General features: G+C 61.7%; 3 protein-coding genes across 6 annotated transcripts in view; 1 reads left to right on the forward strand and 2 right to left on the reverse strand.

Annotated features, from left to right (window-relative positions):
• The window catches only part of PTDSS2 (phosphatidylserine synthase 2), a 23,032-nt gene extending 20,443 nt beyond the window's left edge, over positions 1–2,589 (forward strand). For all 3 annotated transcript variants that reach the window (XM_046016116.1, XM_046016114.1, XM_046016113.1), the window contains 6 exons: positions 171–284; positions 371–489; positions 832–946; positions 1,020–1,165; positions 1,266–1,451; positions 1,570–2,589. In XM_046016116.1, coding sequence (XP_045872072.1) covers positions 177–284; positions 371–489; positions 832–946; positions 1,020–1,165; positions 1,266–1,451; positions 1,570–1,729 — 834 coding nt within the window. In that variant the 5' untranslated portion in view covers positions 171–176 and the 3' untranslated portion in view covers positions 1,730–2,589. The remainder of the gene's footprint in view (positions 1–170; positions 285–370; positions 490–831; positions 947–1,019; positions 1,166–1,265; positions 1,452–1,569) is intronic.
• On the reverse strand, positions 2,543–11,653 carry RNH1 (ribonuclease/angiogenin inhibitor 1). 2 transcript variants are annotated; one of them, XM_046016118.1, is made up of 10 exons: positions 11,629–11,653; positions 6,424–6,529; positions 5,564–5,734; positions 5,061–5,231; positions 4,515–4,685; positions 4,255–4,425; positions 4,008–4,178; positions 3,581–3,751; positions 2,820–2,990; positions 2,543–2,742 (listed from the first exon to the last, which is right to left on the reverse strand). In XM_046016118.1, the coding sequence occupies exons 2-10, from the start codon at positions 6,507–6,509 to the stop codon at positions 2,655–2,657; spliced, it is 1,371 nt and encodes a 456-aa protein (XP_045872074.1). In that variant the 5' UTR covers positions 6,510–6,529; positions 11,629–11,653; the 3' UTR covers positions 2,543–2,654. The 2 variants fall into 2 exon arrangements, with proteins under 2 accessions (XP_045872074.1, XP_045872073.1); XM_046016117.1 differs by lacking the exon at positions 11,629–11,653 and adding an exon at positions 8,622–8,741.
• On the reverse strand, positions 9,780–11,472 carry LOC123948922 (translation initiation factor IF-2-like). Its single transcript, XM_046016122.1, has 2 exons — positions 11,283–11,472; positions 9,780–11,064 (listed from the first exon to the last, which is right to left on the reverse strand). The coding sequence occupies exons 1-2, from the start codon at positions 11,331–11,333 to the stop codon at positions 10,441–10,443; spliced, it is 675 nt and encodes a 224-aa protein (XP_045872078.1). The 5' UTR covers positions 11,334–11,472; the 3' UTR covers positions 9,780–10,440.
• Positions 11,654–18,833: the final 7,180 nt, after the last annotated feature.

Raw genomic sequence — 18,833 nt, forward strand, 5'->3', positions numbered from 1 at the left:
GGGACACCTGGGCCTGCCTTGTGCTCCGAGCCCATTTCCCAGATGCACACTGATGTTCCGAGTGGCGGGGCGTGGTGGGTGAGGGCCTGGGGCTGTGGCCTCGGCGGTGCGGGCTCTGGGCACCAGCGGTGTTCCCCGGTGGGCCCGGTGTGACGCTCTGCGGCCCGCAGACCCTGATGATCCGAGACTGGTGGATGTGCACCATCGTGAGCGTCATGTTCGAGTTCCTCGAGTACAGCCTGGAGCACCAGCTGCCCAACTTCAGCGAGTGCTGGTGGGATCACGTAGGTGCCGGCCGCTGCCCGGTGGGGGGCGGTGCAGAGGCCCTGGGGGGGCAGGCACTCACCTGCCCCCCCGGCTCCGCCCCCAGTGGGTCATGGACGTGCTTGTGTGCAACGGGCTGGGCATCTACTGCGGTATGAAGACACTGGAGTGGCTGTCCCTGAAGACCTACAAGTGGCAGGGCCTCTGGAACATTCCCACCTACAAGTGCGTCTCCTCGGCCGTCGTCCTGTCCCTGTGGGGCCTGGAGGGGACGCCCGTGCGCCGTTGGGGGGGGAGGGGCAGTGGGCCAGGATTCCGCCCGCTTCCTCTGCTCACCAGCTCCGCCCTCCTTACCTGATCCTCACGGGCACGCGGTCCTGTTTACTGAGAGTGGGAGCAGCCCCGGCGGGGCACTGGGAGTGGGGGTCTCCCCACCCGTCCGTCGTGGGGCCCGGGGCAGCGGGCGGGGGCCGGGGGCACAGGGAGTGAGCAGTCACTGGGCTCCGAGCGCCTGGCGTGGCTGCCTGGGGGACAGAGGCTCCAGGGTGACGGCCCCTGTGCCCCCAGGGGCAAGATGAAGAGGATCGCCTTCCAGTTCACGCCCTACAGCTGGGTCCGCTTCGAGTGGAAGCCCGCGTCCAGCCTGCGCCGCTGGCTGGCCGTGTGCGGCATCATCCTGGTGGTAAGGCCGGCCCGTGTCCCACGCGCGCCTGCTGGGCCGCCCGGCTCGCCACCCACCCTCCTGTGTCTCCCAGTTTCTGTTGGCAGAGCTGAACACGTTCTACCTGAAGTTCGTGCTGTGGCTGCCCCCAGAGCACTCCCTGGTCCTCCTGCGGCTGGTGTTCTTCGTGAACGTGGGTGGCGTGGCCATGCGGGAGATCTACGACTTCATGGACGACCCGTGAGAGCCCAGGGTGGGTGGGGCGGGCCCAGGCCCCCTCGGCGTTGCTGTCCCCAGGGCACAGCCGCAGCGCCCTCAGCCGAGTGCCTTCCCCCCGCAGGAAGCCGCACAAGAAGCTGGGCCAGCAGGCCTGGCTGGTGGCGGCCATCACGGTCACGGAGCTGCTCATCGTCGTCAAGTACGACCCGCACACGCTCACGCTGTCCCTGCCCTTCTACATCTCGCAGTGCTGGACGCTCGGCTCCGTGCTCGTGCTCACCTGGACCGTCTGGCGCTTCTTCTTGCGGTAAGGGCGTGGGCCGTCTCCCAGGCCGGGTCAGCTGGCATCTGTCAGGGGGTCTGTCCCTGCGACTCTGGAACACCCCCGTGGGCCGGCTGGCGGTGACTTGGCTCCCACTCCCCAGGGACATCACCCTGAGGTACAAGGAGACGCGGCGGCAGCAGCAGCAGAGCAGGGGTGACCGGAGCGCGGCCGTGGACCATGCGGATGGACACCTGCCCGAGCCCGAAGACCCCCCAGGGCCCATGGAGCCGGAGAGCGAGGGGGCCCCGGCCCCGAACTGATGCAGCTCCTGGCCACTGGGAGCCCCTCGGCCCATGGGGTCACACCCGTCTTTCTCCCGTGTGCACAGTGGGGCCCTGCGGGGCAGGGGCGGAAGGTGGCCTGTCCCAGTGTGTGCACGAGTGTGGACACGGCGTGGAGGGGTGTGGGCACGGGGGCTGTGTGCTGCTGAGGCTGCTCTGGGGTAACAAGTGTGGCTGGGCTGGCCCCGGGCAGCGGTTTCCTCCCCCTAGATCACAGGCATAGCTGTGCCTTTCTCTGCTTCCTGGGGCCCGGCCACTCGGAGGCCCTGGGTGTCCATGCCGGCCGCCCCAAGGCCCTGGCTGCGTCTCACCGGGAGTGTGGACATCCCGAGATGGCTGAGAAGGGGCAGGTCTGAGCAGGCAGCCCTGAGCTATCACCCGGGGAGGTTTCATCTGACCCCACAAACAGGTGGGCACGGGGCCAGAGGTCATGGGTCTGGTCCCCTAAGGAGCACAGAGTCAGAGTCAAAGGCCCCGCGTCTGAGGTGGGGAGGAGGGCGTGTGGGTCGTCTTCATGAGCAAACAAGTGAACCGGTGATGGAGGCTGGCGGCGCCTTCCCCGGCTCCCGGCCTCAGCCCCGTCCTACACCCAACCCAGGGGTTGCCCAGGGGGACAGGGGAGCGGGCGGGCGGCTGCATTTGTCTGCTTGGTCGGAGGCCGTGCAGAGGGACGACCGGGCTGGCGGGAGGGAGGCAGCCGTCCAGGCATGTGTGTGCACCTGCTGGACAGTCCCGGTGGAAACACACTTCGACCCAGACCTGGTGGGGACCCCACAGAAGAGACAACACTCCTCCTGCCAAAAAAAGTGCTTTAATAAAGTGTCTGGAACTTTCTTGCATTCGTGAGCTGAGAGCATCTCTCTTGGTTCAAAGCTGGGAGGCCTGTGGGAGGGTGCGGCCGGGCTCAGGAGATGATCCTCAGGCCGGGCTTGCGCTCCTCCAGGGCCTGCAGGCTGTCGTCCGTCTCCTCCGACAAGTAGATGTCGTAGAGGCTGGTGGGGGGATGCAAGGTCAGCGTCTCGTGAACACCGTGTCCCTCCAGCCTCCCCCTCCCACACACGTCACTCACACCAGCTGCTCCAGCACACAGCTGGGCTGCTCCACGCTCTCCATCAGCCGTTGGACGCCCTCGTCGTTCATACAGTTGTTGCTGAGGTCCAGCTCCCGCAGGCTGCGGTTGACCAGCAGGAGCGAGGCCAGGCTGGCGCAGCCGTCGTTGGCCACATCACAGTCCCCCAGGCTGGGTGGAGACAGGGCATGGGTCAGGACAAAAGGGCCTGCCGCCGACCACAGGGTGATGGGGGGGTCCACAGCACACCGTGTGTGGAGCAACGGGGTCAGGCCCGTCCCCCAGACCTTGAGCTCCGGAGCTCCTGGAGTTCTGCTGTTGGCCCCACGCAGAGAGCCCACCAAAGGGAGCACACGGCTCCCCTCCAGCGGCACATTGGTCACCCTGACTGAGGCTGACACGGCCTGGACATAGGGCCCGAACCTCCCGGGACAGATGGGAGGGCACCAGAGGGCCTCATCTGACCCACTTCCTCACCGCTGGGCACTGGGAGCTGGCCGGGTGGATGGTGGGCTGCCGCGGAGGCAACTGGAGGCACAAGCCGCAGGGGTGCAGGCCCAGGGTGCACAGAGGCTCCCGGCCTCCAGAGTGAGGACAAGGAAGGGCAGGCCCAGCGCTGCTTGCCCACCTCCGCCCCCTGCCCAAGCCGACCCCCACCCGGAAGCCGCAGTGAGAAGCAGAGACGGACCCTAACCCGGTCCGGCGGGAGCAGGGGGCAGGGCTGACCCCGCGCACGACGCCCCTCGCGCCCTGGTGCTCACCACAGCTCGCGCAGCGCGGTCCCCGGCTGCCGCAGGCCCTGGCACAGCTCCTGGACGCCCGCGTCGCCCAGCTTGTTGTTGCTCAGCTGCAGCTCGGTGAGGCGCTTGTTCTGGGCCAGCATCGCGCCGAAGGAGGCGCAGCTCGCGGCCGTGAAGCTGCAGGACTTCACCCTGCGAGACAGACGGCGGCGGGCCCACAGCTCGCGGTGCTCTCGGGGCCCTGGGGGCCTGAGCAGGAAGCCCCCGACCCCCGCCCTCCAAACACAGCCAGCGCCCCACCACCCCCCGCGGACGCCCCTGCGTCTCCAGGGCCCCGCACCCGACTGGCCCCGGACAGGGAAGCCGCCCCGGCCCCGGGCCCCCGGGGCCTCAGCGCTCGCGCACCCACGGGCTGCCCTGGGCCCGGCCAGCCACCAGCCGCACTCACCACAGCGACTGCAGCGGGCAGCCGGGTGCCAGCAGGCTCTCACACAGCAGCCGGGCGCCCTCGTCCCCCAGCACGTTGCCCGCCAGGCTCATCTCCTTCAGACTCTCCTTGGCCCTGAGGACGCGGCACAGGTCTCTGCAGCCCGTGGCCGTGATGTCACAGTCCCAGAGCCTGCAGGCACAGGGCACAGGTCACGCAGGGCCCCCGAGCCGGCGGTCCCGAGGGTGCAGGCCGGGGGCTCACTCACCACAGGACCCGGATCTGGCAGCTGGGGTGCAGCAGGCTGGAGCACAGCGCGGCGATGCCCTGGTCGCCCAGCTTGTTGTCGCCCAGGTCCAGCACCTGAAGCGAGGGCTTGGCGGCGACGACCCCGCACAGGTCCTCACAGCTGGCCGCCGTGAGGCCGCAGTTCTCCAGCCTGGCAGCACAGGAGGGCGGCTGGGCTGGGGAGGCGGCCCTGCGGCAACCGCCGCCCCTCCCCCCGCCCCAGCCGGGCCCAGCCCTGACCTGAGCGTCTCCAGGGGGCAGGCAGAGTCCACGAGGCCCCGGCACAGCACCCGCACGCCGGCCTCCTCGATCTCATTGTTGCTCACCGCCAGCACCTTGAAGTGTTGCTTGGCCTTGAGCGCCGAGGCCAGGGACGAGCAGCTGGCGGCTGTCAGGTTGCAGTACTCCAGCCTGGGGATGGGGGCGGTCAGAACTCCGGCCCAGGGAGCGCCACCAGGATGGCCTCTCCTGCCCCAGGCTGCGGGGCCCGTGAGACCCGGGGGGTCAGCAGGGCCGGGACCACGCAGCCACAGCAAAGGGGCCATTTCCCTCGAGCCTCCCGGGAGCCCCACCCCGTGCCCGGGATGCCCTAGAGCTGGGAGAGAGACACCAGCCTCCCCTGTGGGCTCTGGCCACGGCCTTCCTCGCCCGGCCCACGGGCACTTGCTGTGGGCTTCCAGGCTCACTCTTGGCATCGGCCCACGGTCCCGGCAGCTCTCAGGACAGCCGGCTGCAGTCTCCCAGAGCCCCTTCCTCACGGCTCCCGCAGCCCAGGGCACCACTCACTGCAGGTTCTCCAGGTGGCACTGAGGGTCCAGGAGTCCCTCGCATAGCAGCTGCAGGCCCGCGTCCTCCAGCGGGTTGTTGCTCAGGTGCAGCTCCCGCAGGGTGGGCACGGAGCGCAGCACGCCAGGCAGGACCCCACAGCCGGCTTTGGTCAGGCCGCAGTTCTGGAGGCTGCAGTACAGCCGAGCTGGCCATCAGCGCTGGCCAGTCCCATACCCAAGGGAGCCCACCAAGCACAGCCCCGTAAGAGGGCCAGGGCTCTGGGGTCTCCCGGCCCAGGACAGAGCGCAAGAGGGGCTGCTCAGAGGCACTGCGAGGTCCAGAGGAGCTGGGCCGTGCGCTCAGGGATGACAGGCGGGGCTGTGGCACCAGCACACCCCACGGGGAACCGAGGCCTCGGCCAAGGCAGGAAGGGTCCCCACGATGCAGGACTGTCCAAGCAGGTTCGGACCTGAGCCAGGGCTGGGGCACACCCCGGGACCACGGGGGTCACACCGGCTCACCTGAGCTTCTGGATCTTGCAGGTGGGGCTCTGCAGGCCCTGGAGCACCAGGCGCACCCCGCCGTCGCCCAGCTCGTTGGTACAAAGGCTCAGCTCGGTCAGGGAGGGGTTGGCCTGGAGGGCAGAGCCGATGTCCTTGCACCGCTCCTCCGTGAGGCCACAGTCGTCCAGCCTGTGGACGGGACACCAGGTCACGGCCCGTTCGTGGGCCAAGAACTCAAGCTGGGGGAGGGAGGGCTCCTGGGTGGCTCAGTCAGGGGAGCCTATGAGTGACCCTTGATCCCGGCGTGGTGAGTTCAAGTCCCACAGGGGGCACAGTTTATTTAAAAAAATAAACTTAAAGAAGCAGAGAAGTGTGTGGATCATCTCACGAGGCTTTTGCTGCAGGCCTGGCAGCACCAGAGGCTCGTGCGGGGCCCCGTGCTCCCCGCGCCTTCCCGCGCAGCATCATCCGTGCAGGGAAAGCCCGTCTATCTCCGCAGGGAAACCGAACAGGGGAAATGCTGGGGAAAGGACCCTGTGCCTCAGCGGGACACACCGGGAGGGCTCAGCAACCAAACCCAGTCTTGACTCCATTTCCCAGCCCACAGCCAGCAGGGACAGCGCCCCGGCCCCGGCAGCAAGGGGACAGGCCGCTCCGCCCACCCTCAGAGCCTCCGGGCCAAGCCCGGGCCACCCCGCCTCAGACAGGAAGAGGCTGACGTTTTCAGAGAGTGGGAAGAGAGTACGCAGCATCTCGTGTGTGTGAAAATCATGTAGTGTTCCCAGCCCGTCCACGAACAGTGCTTTCGGAGCCCAGCGGCAGCGGGAGGGGGAGCCTTGCGCCAGGCCCGCGCCCGCACACCGCGCGGCTGGTCTCACCTGACCACCTCGTAGCGCTGCATCAGAGGCAGGAGCTCTGCCCACCGGGCGTCACTCAGCTCCTGACACTGCATGTCGAGATTCATGGTTCCGGCCCAGGCGTCTCCTAGACGGAAGGCAGAGGGAGGAGAACCTCTCAGCCCGACTCTCAGCCTGCGACAGGCCAGAGATCCAGCAGACAGAAAGGAGTTGTAACAGGACCGACAGGACCCCCTGCTGCTGTCTCAGAAGCCAGAACCACTCCCTTGGCCAGTGCCCTTCTCCACCTCAGCCTCCAGGAGCACAAATCGGGGCAGGCAAGGAGAGGCTGCAGCCACTGGGCTCCCCTGACAAAGGCCACCACAGAGCCCTGGCTCAGGTCCAGCCTCACGTCTCCGCGTCCTGCACTCCGCTCTAGGGGCCCTGCCTACCCAGGAGCGCCACGACCGGCGCTGGCCATCTGAAGCCGCGACCTCTCACTTGATTGGTGACACCACGGTGCAGAGACCCCAGCTGGTGGGCCACCAGGGCCGGCAACCGGCGCAGCGCCGCAGCTCCACCTGGCCAGAGCGCCCCCCCACACCTGGCAGGAGCCTGGGCCTGAGCCTCACCCCGCTGAAGCCGCTGGTGGGAGGACGGGTGCCTGCGGCCAGCGGCCAGCTCAAGGGCCAGCAGCCACAGGTCGACCGCCCTGGAAAGGGCTGAGGAGGTGAAGTGGAGACCCCAGGCCCACTGGCGTGCATGCTGGTGTTGCACGCGTGGGTGGCCACTTGGTGTCTGTGTCCACAGTCCCTTTCTACGGACTCAAACAAGCCGGACCGCGTCCTCTGCCCCACCCTGGGTCAGCCCGGGCCCACAGTCAGAGAAATCAGGCAGGACTTTGGCAAATGAGTCTGGCAGGGGAGCAGGTCACAGGCCAGAAACACCTCACCGGGGACAGCACAGAGCCCCAAGAAGTGATTAACTGTCTAGCGCAGGACGTCTAGGTGGACGCTGACTGCACAGGGGTGTTCCCGAGGCCCTGAAGGCAGGAGCCAGAGAAGAGAGCACCCTGCTGGGATGGAGGCAGGGACAGGAGCCCGGTTTCACTCAAGCATACTCAGAAAGCCCCGGAAGGAGTCACACCCGGAACAGCGCCATTCAGCTGCCCTTTAGAAAGGCCGGGACAAACACAATGACTGAAGCCCACAGGAGGCTCCTGGTTCTGTCAAACCGCAGTTTCCTCAAACACTGCCTCATCTGTGTTCCTGGCCGTGCCTAGCGGGGCCTGGCCGTGCCCAAGGGAGCACTCCCTGCCTCCACCCAGGCCGGTTCAGAGAACGACAGCCAGGGGGGACAGACCAGCAAAGGCTCCGAGTGCCGGCCAGCAGACAAGATCCCCAGTGTGCACCCTAACTGATGGGCCGGCCCGAAACACTGAGGGGAGGAGGTCTCCGTAACTGGTCACGCAGGCCACAGAAGGAGGAAGCCAGAGTTTGCCCGGCCCACTGCCCCCGTCACTGAGCAAAACCCAGACCCGCCTGCCCCGGAGCCCAGGGTGTGGTCAGTAAATTCCCACTTCAGAATCCTTAGTCACCCGCCCGGAGAACGGGAGGGAGGGGCGAGTTCCGTGGGACCGTCCCTCACAGTGCAGCCATCAGGGGGCCGGGCTCTGCCCAGGTGACCCGAGGTTAAGAACGAGGACGGGAAAGCCGACCCGGCAGCCCAGCGCCTGCACACGCCACCCCGCCCGCCTGGACCAGACCCTGGGGGGGACCCTTGTCGGTACTGGGCCTCGGGGCTCTTCTGAACCTCTGCGCACCAGGATCCCTTCCAGGACCCCAAGAAACCCGACACGCCCAGCAAACACGCGGCGTCGCCCTGTGTCTCCCGGGACCTGCACCCCCAGCAGCGGGGCTGCTCCCCAAGGTCCGGAGGGGCGCCCAGTGCTGTCACGTGTGAGGAAGGGCCGCGCCCCGAGGCCAGGAGCGGGTGGCGCTGCCCTCGGCCTGCGCCGGGCCGGACCGCACGGCAGGGGCGCGTCTCGGGCCCGCGCGGTGACCTGTGCGAGGCGCGGGCGGCGGCCAGGGTCGCGCCGGGGTCCGCCCGAGGCCGCCCAGGGCCGCCCCCCACCTCCGCGCGCGCCGGAGACTGCGCACGTGTCCCGGGCCGGCGCGGGGTCACCCCGCCGCACACCAGCCCCGCGCCCGCGCCCGCGCCCCCGGCCCCGCGCCGCTCACCAGCCGCCGAACCTCCGCTTCCGTCGGGCCTGGGGCGCGGTCGGCCGCACGTCCCGGGGCGGGGTCACGCGCTGGGGCGGGCCGCAGGCGGGGCGAAGGGCCGGGGACGGCCCGGGAGGCCGGCGGAGCCGCGGGGGGAGCCGCCCCACCGGGCAGGGCGCTCCGCGGACGCCGACGCGGGACCTCAGGCCAGCGCCGCGCCCCAAGAAGGCGCCGGAGCACCGCGGCCCGCGGGGAAGAGCTTCAGGGCACCTCGGGGTTCACAGACAGGCGGGACGAGACCGCGGAAAGGCCCTGAGCGGGGTCGGGCGCTTTCTGCCTCGCCCGCCCGACGAGGTGGCCCCGCCCCGGGCGCCTCGGCTGAGCCGGAGCGGGGTCGGAACCGGCCGGAGCGGGGTCGCCGGGCGCGTCCTCGCACGGGCACTCGCGGCCTCGCGGCTAACCCAGCGCCTCCCGAGGGCGAGCGCTATGCTGGGCAGGGCGGAGGTCTCGGCCGCGGAGCTGCCCGTCCAGCGTGGGGAGCGCGTGGTCAATAGCTGTTCCTGTGTGGAAGGTGCGGGCTGGGGACAACCAGGTTGACCAGTCGGGAATGAGAGCTGGAGGGCGGGGCAGAGGGCAGGTAGGTCTCCTCCCCGGTGCCAGCCAGCCTCTGCGGGGTGCCCGGAGGCTGGGGCAGGCTGGGAGCGACGTGCCCACTGCAGACCTGACACCACCTGGGACCCCAGCGGGCAGCACAGCGAGGGATGGCGGCTGAGGACACTGCGAGCTGACCTGTTGCTGGGGATTAGGTTCTCTGGGGAAAGAGAGCGAGGGTCATTCAATCCAGGAGAATATTTGGCTGAGTCAGTCCGTGCTTGGGTGACTTGCTGGGCTCCAATGGACAAGGGGGTCTGGGCCACCAGGGCGGGGCCAGGGGTCCCAGAGAACCCAGTGGATTCAGAGAGTGGGTGAAGGCAGAAGCAACCACCCCAGGGCCACCATGAGCTCCTCAGAGCAGGTCACGTTGTCAGGTTGAACTTTTTTCTAACTTTTGTTAAAGATTTATTTATTTAGAGCAGCGCCTGGGGGGCTCAGTGGGTTAAGCCGCTGCCTTCCGCGCAGGTCATGATCCCAGGGTCCCGGGATGGAGCCCCGCATCAGGCTCCCTGCTCAGTGGGGAGCCTGCTTCCTCCTCTCTCTCTCTGTCCCAGCTCATTCTCTTGCTCTCTCTCAAATAAATAAATGAAATCTTTAAGAAAGAAAGAAAGAGAAAGAAAGCGGAAAGCCCTGGCGAGCCCCCTTCCAGACACACGGCTCTGTATGCGCTCCTACTTCTCTGCACTCCCAGTGCGTTTTCTTAAAGGAGACACTTGTCATGGGAGATGGAGTAACCTTCGAATCTCGACCTTAGCCAGCAAAGGAGTCTGCAGTGTGACTAAGCAAGGGTTCTGCGGTGGGGAGGTTGTCCTGGATGACCTGGGTGGGCCCACCGTAGTCATGAGGTCCTTCCACAAGGGAGGCAAAAGGTCAGAAGCAGGGAGCCGGGACAGGGCAAGCAAAGGCTGCAGCGCCTGGGCTTCGAGGGCGAAGGCAGAGATTCTCCCTGGAAACTCTGGAAGGGACCGGCCGATGGAAACTGTGACTCCCTGACGCCCACTGCCCGGTTCTGAGCTCCAGAACGGGCGGTAAGAGATCCTGACAGCGGGTCACCGCGGGGCAGGCAGCTGACGCGCGACGAACAGGGTCCACTCAGGAGCCGCGTGGACGACGTGCAGAGGAACACACAGGAACACTGGCAGGACGAAGTCTAACTCTGTAAAAACCGCTTTTAATAATTTATTCACTCACTGGACAGAGCGCGCGAGGGCAGCAGCAGGGGCGCGGCAGGCGGAGGGGCAGAGCAGCAGACTCCGTCCCGGCAGGGAGCCCGATGCGCGGCTGCGTCCCAGCACCCCGGATCCCGGCCCGGGCCCGGCCGGCCCACACACAGGGTCCTTTCCGGCCACACCGCGCAACGCCCTGCGCGCAGCCGAGCCACGCGGCGGCCACTCGGACCGCGTCCCGCCGTCCCGCGGCGACCGCCCTGGTACGCCATCCCGGAGAGGGGCTTCCCCGTCCGGCCCACCCGCCCTCCCGAAGTGCTGCGAAGTCCAGCGGCCTCCCCCGCGCCGGGCGCCAGCGCAGGAACGCCCAGGCCCCGGGCTCCCCTTTCCGCTTCAGCGGGTCCCCGAGGGGCCCGGACAGGGCGGCGCTGCCCGGCGGGGCGATGGCCCGGCCCGAGGCCCAGCGTCCTGGCGGGGCCCCGGAGAGTCCTCTCCCAGAGCTGCCCACGCCGGGAGGGGACAGGGCCGAGGGTTACGCAGCTTGGGGGGAGATGTCGGCTTAGCCGGGCCTTGCTTGCGCACCGCGCCGGGCGCCGACGACCACGGGCTCCCGGCGAGCCTCGAGCCGGCGCGCGGAGAACCAAGCCGCACGGGGCGCCTGGGTGGCTCAGTGGGTTGAGCCGCTGCCTTCGGCTCAGGTCATGATCTCGGGGTCCTGGGATCGAGTCCCGCATCGGGCTCTCTGCTCAGCAGGGAGCCTGCTTCCCTCTCTCTCTCTGCCTGCCTCTCTGCCTACTTGTGATCTCTGTCAAATAAATAAAAAATAAAAATCTTAAAAAAAAAAAAAAAAAAAAAGAACCAAGCCGCACGCAGAGCCGGCGCGCGCACCCAGCGCCCGGACTCCCAGCATGCCCCGCGAGGCGGCCAATGGGCAAGTGCGCACGCGCGGGCGCACTTGGACGCTCTGACGCCACCGGCACGCGCGGACCTCCAGCCCCGGAAAGCGCCCCCGCCCCGCCAGCCCCCACCCCCACCGGACCCCGCTCCCCCTCCCCATGCACCCTGCTCTCCAGTGTCACTTCGGGACCTCGCGTCTACCCTGGCACCTTGGCCGCAGGAGCGCCCGGTGCGTGTTCACCGGCGACCCGACCAAGGTCGGCGCCGATAAGAGCGAACCCCGGGCACGGAGCGCGGGAGTTACTGACCTCCAGAAGTCGGGCTGCGAGAGGGACAGCCCACTCCCCACAGGGGCGGAGCCTGGCGGGGCGCGTTCCTGCGGCGGCGCGGGACGGGCGGTGGGGCGGGGCCTCGGCGCCGGGGGCGGGGCCTTGCGTGGGGCGAAGGCGGGCTCTGCGGGGCGGGGCGGGGTTTTGCGTGGGGCGGCCGCAGGCTCCGCGGGGGGGGCGGGGCGGGGCCGGGGGGCGGGGCGCGGCCTGGGCGCCGGGGGCGGGGCCTCGCGTGGGGCGGAGACGGTGCCCTCCGCGCGAGTGCAGTGCGGGGGTCTCGCGGCGCCCCGCCCGTCCGGCCTGGCAGGTGCGCCTCGGACGTCCGGCCCCGGCGGTGACCTAAGGGGACGGCGCCGGGGGCTCGGTCGGGCGACGGGGAGCGAGGCTGGGGCTGGGCCGGGCCCCGCGGTCCTCCGCGCCGCCTCGTGGGTGGAGCCGGACGCCACGACGCGCCGACGGAGGCGAGGACGGTACCGCCGGGGCCGCGTGGTCCGGGGCGACGCGGGTTTCTCTGCACCGTCCAGACCCGACAGCCCCGTCCCTGCGCGTCCGTTCGGGAAGCGCGTCTCGTGGAGCCCCCGCGCCCGGCCGCGTCGTAGCTGCCGGGGGGGACCCGCAGGGACCCTCGTGCGGGGACCCTCGTGCGGGGAGCGGCGGTGCCCCGGAGCGCTCCGCCCGCCGCGGGAAGCGGGAAGCTGGGCGCGACCGACGGGTTGGAAAGGCCCGCGGGCGGCCAAGGGAGCCCGGAGGACGGAGGGGTGAGCCGGGCCCGGCCGCGGCTGGAGCCACCGGTGGGACAACCCCCGGGCAGCAAAGGCCCCGGGCCTCCGGGCGTGACGCAGCTGCGTGGCTCAGAGGAGGGAGAGACCCGCGCAGTTCCGCCGCCGGCCGGGTGCTGCGTCTCTGCGTCGGTTCCTTCCGCTGTGTCTAAGGGGAGATCCTGGTCAAGGACCGTCGGAGCGGGGCCCAGAGTGGGTGCCTGTGCGAGCGCACAATGCAGATGTTCTTGCACGAGCAGCCCTTATGCGCTGGGGTCCATAAATGCTATGACTTCTGTTTTCGGTGCTTATCAGCAGAAAGTGGTGGGCTGGTCCCCAGTTCTCAGAATTGACTTTTTGGCAGATGAAGTTGCAAACAAGGCAACTGCATCCCAGGTGGTGAGGAGACCCTAGAGAGCCACTCCTCCGGTGGCCTTTACAGGACATGGTCGCGCACAGGGCCTGGAACCAGCTGACCTGGGGTGGCCTTCCCCGTGGTGACCAGCCCCGTCATTTTGTCTAGACACTAACGCCACCCAAGCCCCTCCCTCTGGGCAGTGCGGAACTCAGACACGGTGCAGGTCAAGGCCAACACACACACGGCTCCAAAGACTGATTATGCAAGTTCATGCAGCACAAAACGAGGCACTTTGGGAATCTGGTGTGAGAGTTAGAGTGCGTCCCCGGACACCGGAAGGGCTCCACGGGGCTGACTCAGGCACGGGCTCCCTGGCCTACCACAACAGTTGGGTTTTTTGGAAAAAGCTGCTAAAACGGTCTACTTCCATTTTATTCCTTTCTGTGCCATAAACTCTTAGATTTGTCTCCTGAAAGTCTTGTAATGGTAGAACTACTTAAAACAAATCTTTGGCCCTGAGACTGTTTGGTCCCCTTTGTGAGAACCAGTGAGGAGCTTGGGGGATGTGTTGTCGACTTCGAGACCCCTGTGAAGCCGGGCGTGGAGACCACCACCATACATGTGGCTGTGTCCCCTCCCAGGCAGAACGTGGGCCACAAGGCAGGCCGCATGGGATTCACGGGAACTTACGTCTTCATCTTTATTTTTAAACTCAGCTCAGCTGATGTGGGATTTGGGATTTGTGGTATATCGAAGTACTCCCCCCCCTAGTTTCCCCTCATCCCCTCCCAGAGGGACCACTCTTGCACATCTCCAGGGTGCGGTCTGCCCTCTTGATCCAGCCCCTTCCCACCTGCCCCATACGCTTGTCCCCACCGAACAACATGTCTTCTGAAATGCACGCCTCTGGGTCCGTTTTGTCTTTTCCTCAATGCCTGTTGCAGCATCTCAACGTAGAGGGTCTCAGCAAACAGGAACAGAGGGGCCGAAGAGAGAAACCCCAGGATGGGTTTGTGAGACGTTGCCCAGGAGTATTTTGGGTTCCTACTCTACTCCTGTAACTATAGTCCTTTAGAAAATATCTTGTTTACTGAAATGTGAGGCACATACAGAGAAATGCACGTTTTGAACATAAAAGCATGCTGGATTTTCCCCCAACCTCCCCTCAAGTGAGCTACAACCCATTTAGGATGGGGTAGGAGTGTTGGAGGGCTAGGCTGCTGTTTGTGTGCGAGCGAGCGCTTATGTCATTGACAGTTTGTAACGTACACCCGAGACTGCGCTTCGGAATGCAGAGCTCCCTCTGATCTAGGGACTAGGTTCTGTCCTTCGGCAGGACGAAGTTCATGATGAACCAGCCGGCCAAGGGGACAGCGTGGCTTCGGGAGTCCTGTGTCCTGTGCTGGCGCGGTCGTCTCGGCACAGGGATGACATTCTTTTCCCTCCTGCATGTAAACACTGCAAAGATCTGACATTTCTCCAAGACCCCAGGTCAGACACTAGCAACACTGGAAACAGCAGCCTGCCCACAGGAGAGCACAGCCGTGCAGTGCTGGGCGCCAACAGCCTCCGTCCGTTACCGCAGGGACGTGGGGGGCCAGTCTGTACCGGGGATGCTCGCACTCACGTGGTAGGGAGGAAAGCACGCGCAAAGGCACAGGGTTTAGACTAACCCTCCGATCTCTGCTCCCACAGGCTCATTTTTGCCTATTTTTAAGCTTTATAGAAATGGAAGTATATTGCACGTTGTCTTCTTCGCTGCACAGCTGTGCAAGTGAGAGACAGCCACCCGTTTCATTGTGAGCAGGCGTGGTCGAGTCGGTGTCCCTGCTGTGTTTTCTACAGCGGGGCGTACAGCGGAGTGCTTCTGAAAGAGTAGGTTTGGGCTGTTATGTGTGGCAATGCTGTGAACACACAGGCCCTTCACCGAGTGTACCTGAGCATTTCTCTTGACTATATACCTCGGAGGGTTGTTTGGGTATTGAGGCTGTGGAGGCCTCTTAATGTGAGCTGGGAAATGTTGCCGCATTTTCTGTCTTTTCAAAGCATTCACGTAAGATTGGTGCTAACTATTCCTTAAATGTTTGTTAAAGCCCATTAGCAAATTCTTTGTTTTCTTCTTAAGAAGTTTTTACATCATAGATTCTATTTCCTCAGTACTTCTAGAAACATTCAGATTTCTCTATTTCTTTCTGTGATGGTTTTTGTCATACAAATGTCAGTCATGTCTGGTCTGTGAATCTTTGGTTAAAATCTACATCTTGGGGCTCCTGGGGAGCTCAGTGGGTTGAGCCTCTGTGGCTCAGGTCATGATCTCGGGGTCCTGGGATCAAGCCGCGCATCAGGCTCTCTGCTCAGTGGGGAGCCTGCTTCCCCCTCCCTCTGCCTGGCTCCCTGCCTCCTTGTGATCTCTCTCTGTCAAGTAAATAAATGAAATCTTTAAAAAAAAAAATCTATATCTTTGGGGGATCCCTTTGTCTTGTGAACTGTTGTAAGAGAGGAATATTGACTCTCTACCCCAATCGTGTTTGTGTCTCTTTAGTTCTGTTAGGTTTGTGCTTTTCTATTTCTAGACTATGTCAAGATCCTGTATCTTAAATCATCTTCGCATCCCAACAAATGGACTGTCTCCGCTCTGAGATGCTCCTCCTTGTGCCAGCAAGGCCGCTGGCTCACCGACTGCTGCAGTTACAACAGAAACAGGCAGAGCACTTAGCTCGAACCCCAACCGAAACCCATCTTCCTGATTTCTTGCCGCGCTTGCCTGAAGCGCTGAAGAGCTGCTCTACAAGGACGGCAGCTTCCACCTGCCAGGCCAGAAAAACCCTGAGCAACGGAATGCCTAGAAGACACCCGCCCCACGTCCCCTCCTCAACCAGTACCACACGCTGAATGCATACCGGCCGCCCCCAACCCAGGATCACGTGCTCCGTGCCTGCAATCTTGCGCGTACCCGCAAAGCTTTCCCTGTAAAACCCTCGGGGTCTGTCTCGCCAGCAGAAAGGTAGGATGTTGAGGCCTGAGCCCGCCACCTCCCCTGGTTGCCGGCACCTAAAATAAATGGCTCCCTCTCTCCCAAACCTTAGTGTCTTGAGTTTTTGCCTTCTCTCGCCATCAGTTTACCAAGCTTGTTCAGCAGCAGCATTGGTAAACCTGGCCAGGAGCTTTGTCCAGCCCCCCCCCGGGACTCCGCTGGACCGAGATGGTGGCCACCGCAGCCCGCCACGGCTCTGCCCGTTCATGTCCTGAGTTAACAGCTGGGACGGATCAGGGAAGTCATCTCTGGGGACGCTGGTTGTGAGGTCTGTTCTGAAGACACAGCCATGCCCTCCTTCCTTGGCATAGGGCTTACATGCTGTGTTTGTTTCCATTCCCTGACTTCTAATCTTTGTAGATTCTTTTATTTAAGGTGTTCTCTTAGAATCGAATGTAGTTGACTTCTGGGTTTTTTTCCCCTAGTCTGATGATCGCACTTTTCATTGGAAAATTTAGGCTGAAAATTTACATTTGATTTAATCACATATATTTTGGGCCTTTTGTTTTTTGTGCCTTTTCTATGTTTCTGTTTTTCTCTTTTTTTTTTTCTTTTGCCGTCTTCTGGGTTTTTGTTTTACTATTTTCTCCGCTTTGGTAGTTTTGTTGTTTCAGTATTATTTCAGTAGTTACTCTAGGGATTATGCATGTGTCTTTGACTTATTAAAGTTTAACATAAGCTTATACTTTAGCCACTCCCTGGACAATCCTAGGACCTTAGGACATTTTGTCTTTCTTTGTGACTAATGATAATTAATAATAAATAATAAGTAAATAAGTTATGATGAAGTCATGCAGTCAGTATTCATTTAGAATTTTGTTGCTCTTCAATCCTGACATCTTTCTACTTCCATCGAGGGTTCCTCTTTTTTTTTTTTTTCTGCTGAAGATCACCTTCTATCGTGTCACTTGACTTGAAAGTTTACTGGTGATAAATACTGCAGTTTTTGCTTTTCTGAAAATTTCTTGGTGTGTCCTCTATTTTTGAAGGATATTCATTACTGGGTATAGAATTACAGGTTGGCAGTCATTTCTGTCAGTAGTCTGAAAACGGGACTCTGTTGTCTTCCAGCTTTTCTCCTTCCTGTCGTCTTCCTGTCACACTCCGAAGAAGCGTGTCTGTGGGTGCTGGAAGAGTTCCTCTCGATCTTCATTTTCACATTCCCTGTGCTGCGCCTCGCTGTGCCTCACCCTGTACTTACCCTTCTCCAGGCACAAAGTACTTCTAGGATATGTAGCTTCATACCTTTCATCAGTTTGGGGACATTCTCAGCTCTTCTTTCTTCAGATATTTTGGATGCCCCTTTCTCTTTTTATTTTTTAAGATTTTATTTAGTTATTTGAGAGAGAGCGAATGAGCAAGAGAGAGAGCATGAGTGGGGGTCAGAGGGAGAGGGAGAAGCAGACACCCCACTGAGCACAAAGCCTGATGCAACCCTTGATCCCAGGACTCTGGGATCATGACCTGAGCTGAAGGCAGATGCTTAACCAACTGAGACCCCCAGGCACCCCACCCCCTCTCTTTCTGATCTTCATTTAAGAATCCAGCTAAATACATGCTCTACCTTTCCGCTCTCCCCACATGTCTCTTACATTCTTCACTAGACTTTATATCCTTTTGACTCTCCGTTTCAGTCTCAGTAATTTCCTCTGACCAGCCTTCTAGTTCACAACCTTTCTTATCCGCATCGAGTCTGTTGTCAGTCTCCTCCATTGAGTCTTTAAGTTAAGTCATGCTATTTTTCTTGTATTGGAATTTCCATTAGTTTGTTTGTGTTTCCAAATCTCCCACCTAACCAAATTAGTTATTTCTTATCTTTTGACAGTATACTTAATGCAGTACATTAAGTATAGTTATTTTATTTTATTTATTTTTTTAAAGATTTTATTTATTCATTTGACAGACAGAGATCACAAGTAGACAGAGAAGCAGGCAGAGAGAGAGGAGGAAGCAGGCTCCCCACTAAGCAGAGAGCCTGGCGATCCCAGGACCCGGAGATCATGACCTGAGCCAAAGGCAGAGGCTTTAACCCACTGAGCCACCCAGGCACCCCAAGTATAGTTATTTTAAAGTCTTTATCTGATAATGGCATTATCTGCATCTCTGTTAGGTTGTTTCTTTTTTGTACCATTTTTTAACTTAAATTCAATTAATTAAGGTATAATGTATTATTTCTTTCAGAGCTCCAGGCTTGGCATCCATCAGTCTTATATAATACCCAGTGCTCATTACATCACATGCCCTCCTTAATGTCCATCACCCAGTTACCCCTCCAGCAACCTACCGTTTGCTTCCTATGATTAAGAGTCTCTCATGCTTTCTCTGTCTCTGTTTTGTCTTGTTTTATTTTTTCCTTTCTTCCCTGGTGATCCTCTGGTTTGCATCTTAAATTCCACATATCAGTGAGAATATGTGATAATTGTCTTTCTCTGATTGACTTATTTCACTTAACATACTACCCTCCAGTTCCATCCTTGTCACTGCAAATAAAGATTTCATTTTTGGGGGGGATGGCTGAGTAATATTCCATTGTATATATAGACAATATCTTCTTTATCCATTCATCTGTCGATGGACATCTGGGCTCTTTCCATAGTTTGGCTGCTCTGGACATTGCTGCCATAAACGTTGGGGTGCGGGGCCCCTTCAGATCATTCCATTTGTATCTTTGGGATAAATACCCAGTCGTGCAGTTGCTGGGTCCTCAGGTAGCCTTAGTTTTAACTTTTTGCAGAACCTCCGTGTGTTTTCCAGAGTGGCTGCACCAGCTTGCGTAAGAGAGTTCCCCTTTCTCCGCATCCTCACCAACATTTGTTGTTTCCTGACTTGTTAAGTTTAGCCGTTCGGACTGGTGTGAAGTGGGATCTCATTGTGGTTTGTATTTCCCTGATGCTGAGTGATGGTGAGCATTTTTTCATGTGTCTGTCGGCCATTTGGGTGGCTTCCTTGGAGAAAGGTCTGTTCTTGACTCCTGCCCATTTGTTGATTGGATTATTTGGTCTTCGGTGTAGAGTTCGGTAAGTTCTTTATAGAT

The sequence above is a fragment of the Meles meles genome, chromosome 8 (genome assembly GCF_922984935.1).
Source record: "Meles meles chromosome 8, mMelMel3.1 paternal haplotype, whole genome shotgun sequence".
Taxonomy (NCBI): domain Eukaryota; kingdom Metazoa; phylum Chordata; class Mammalia; order Carnivora; family Mustelidae; genus Meles; species Meles meles.

What these genes read in the sequence shown, in the direction of transcription:
- RNH1 (XM_046016118.1), bottom strand. Translation starts at nt 6,509, where the DNA reads ATGAATCTCGACATGCAGTGTCAGGAGCTGAGTGACGCCCGGTGGGCA. An exon ending in TGCCAGATCCGGGTCCTGTG is followed by an intron (nt 4,179 to 4,254) that starts GTGAGTGAGCCC and finishes CTGTGCCTGCAG; the next exon opens with GCTCTGGGACTGTGACATCA. An exon ending in ACCGCGCTGCGCGAGCTGTG is followed by an intron (nt 2,991 to 3,580) that starts GTGAGCACCAGG and finishes GTCTCCACCCAG; the next exon opens with CCTGGGGGACTGTGATGTGG.
- LOC123948922 (XM_046016122.1), bottom strand. Translation starts at nt 11,333, where the DNA reads ATGCTGGGAGTCCGGGCGCTGGGTGCGCGCGCCGGCTCTGCGTGCGGC. An exon ending in CCGGCTCTGCGTGCGGCTTG is followed by an intron (nt 11,065 to 11,282) that starts GTTCTTTTTTTT and finishes CCGTGCGGCTTG; the next exon opens with GTTCTCCGCGCGCCGGCTCG.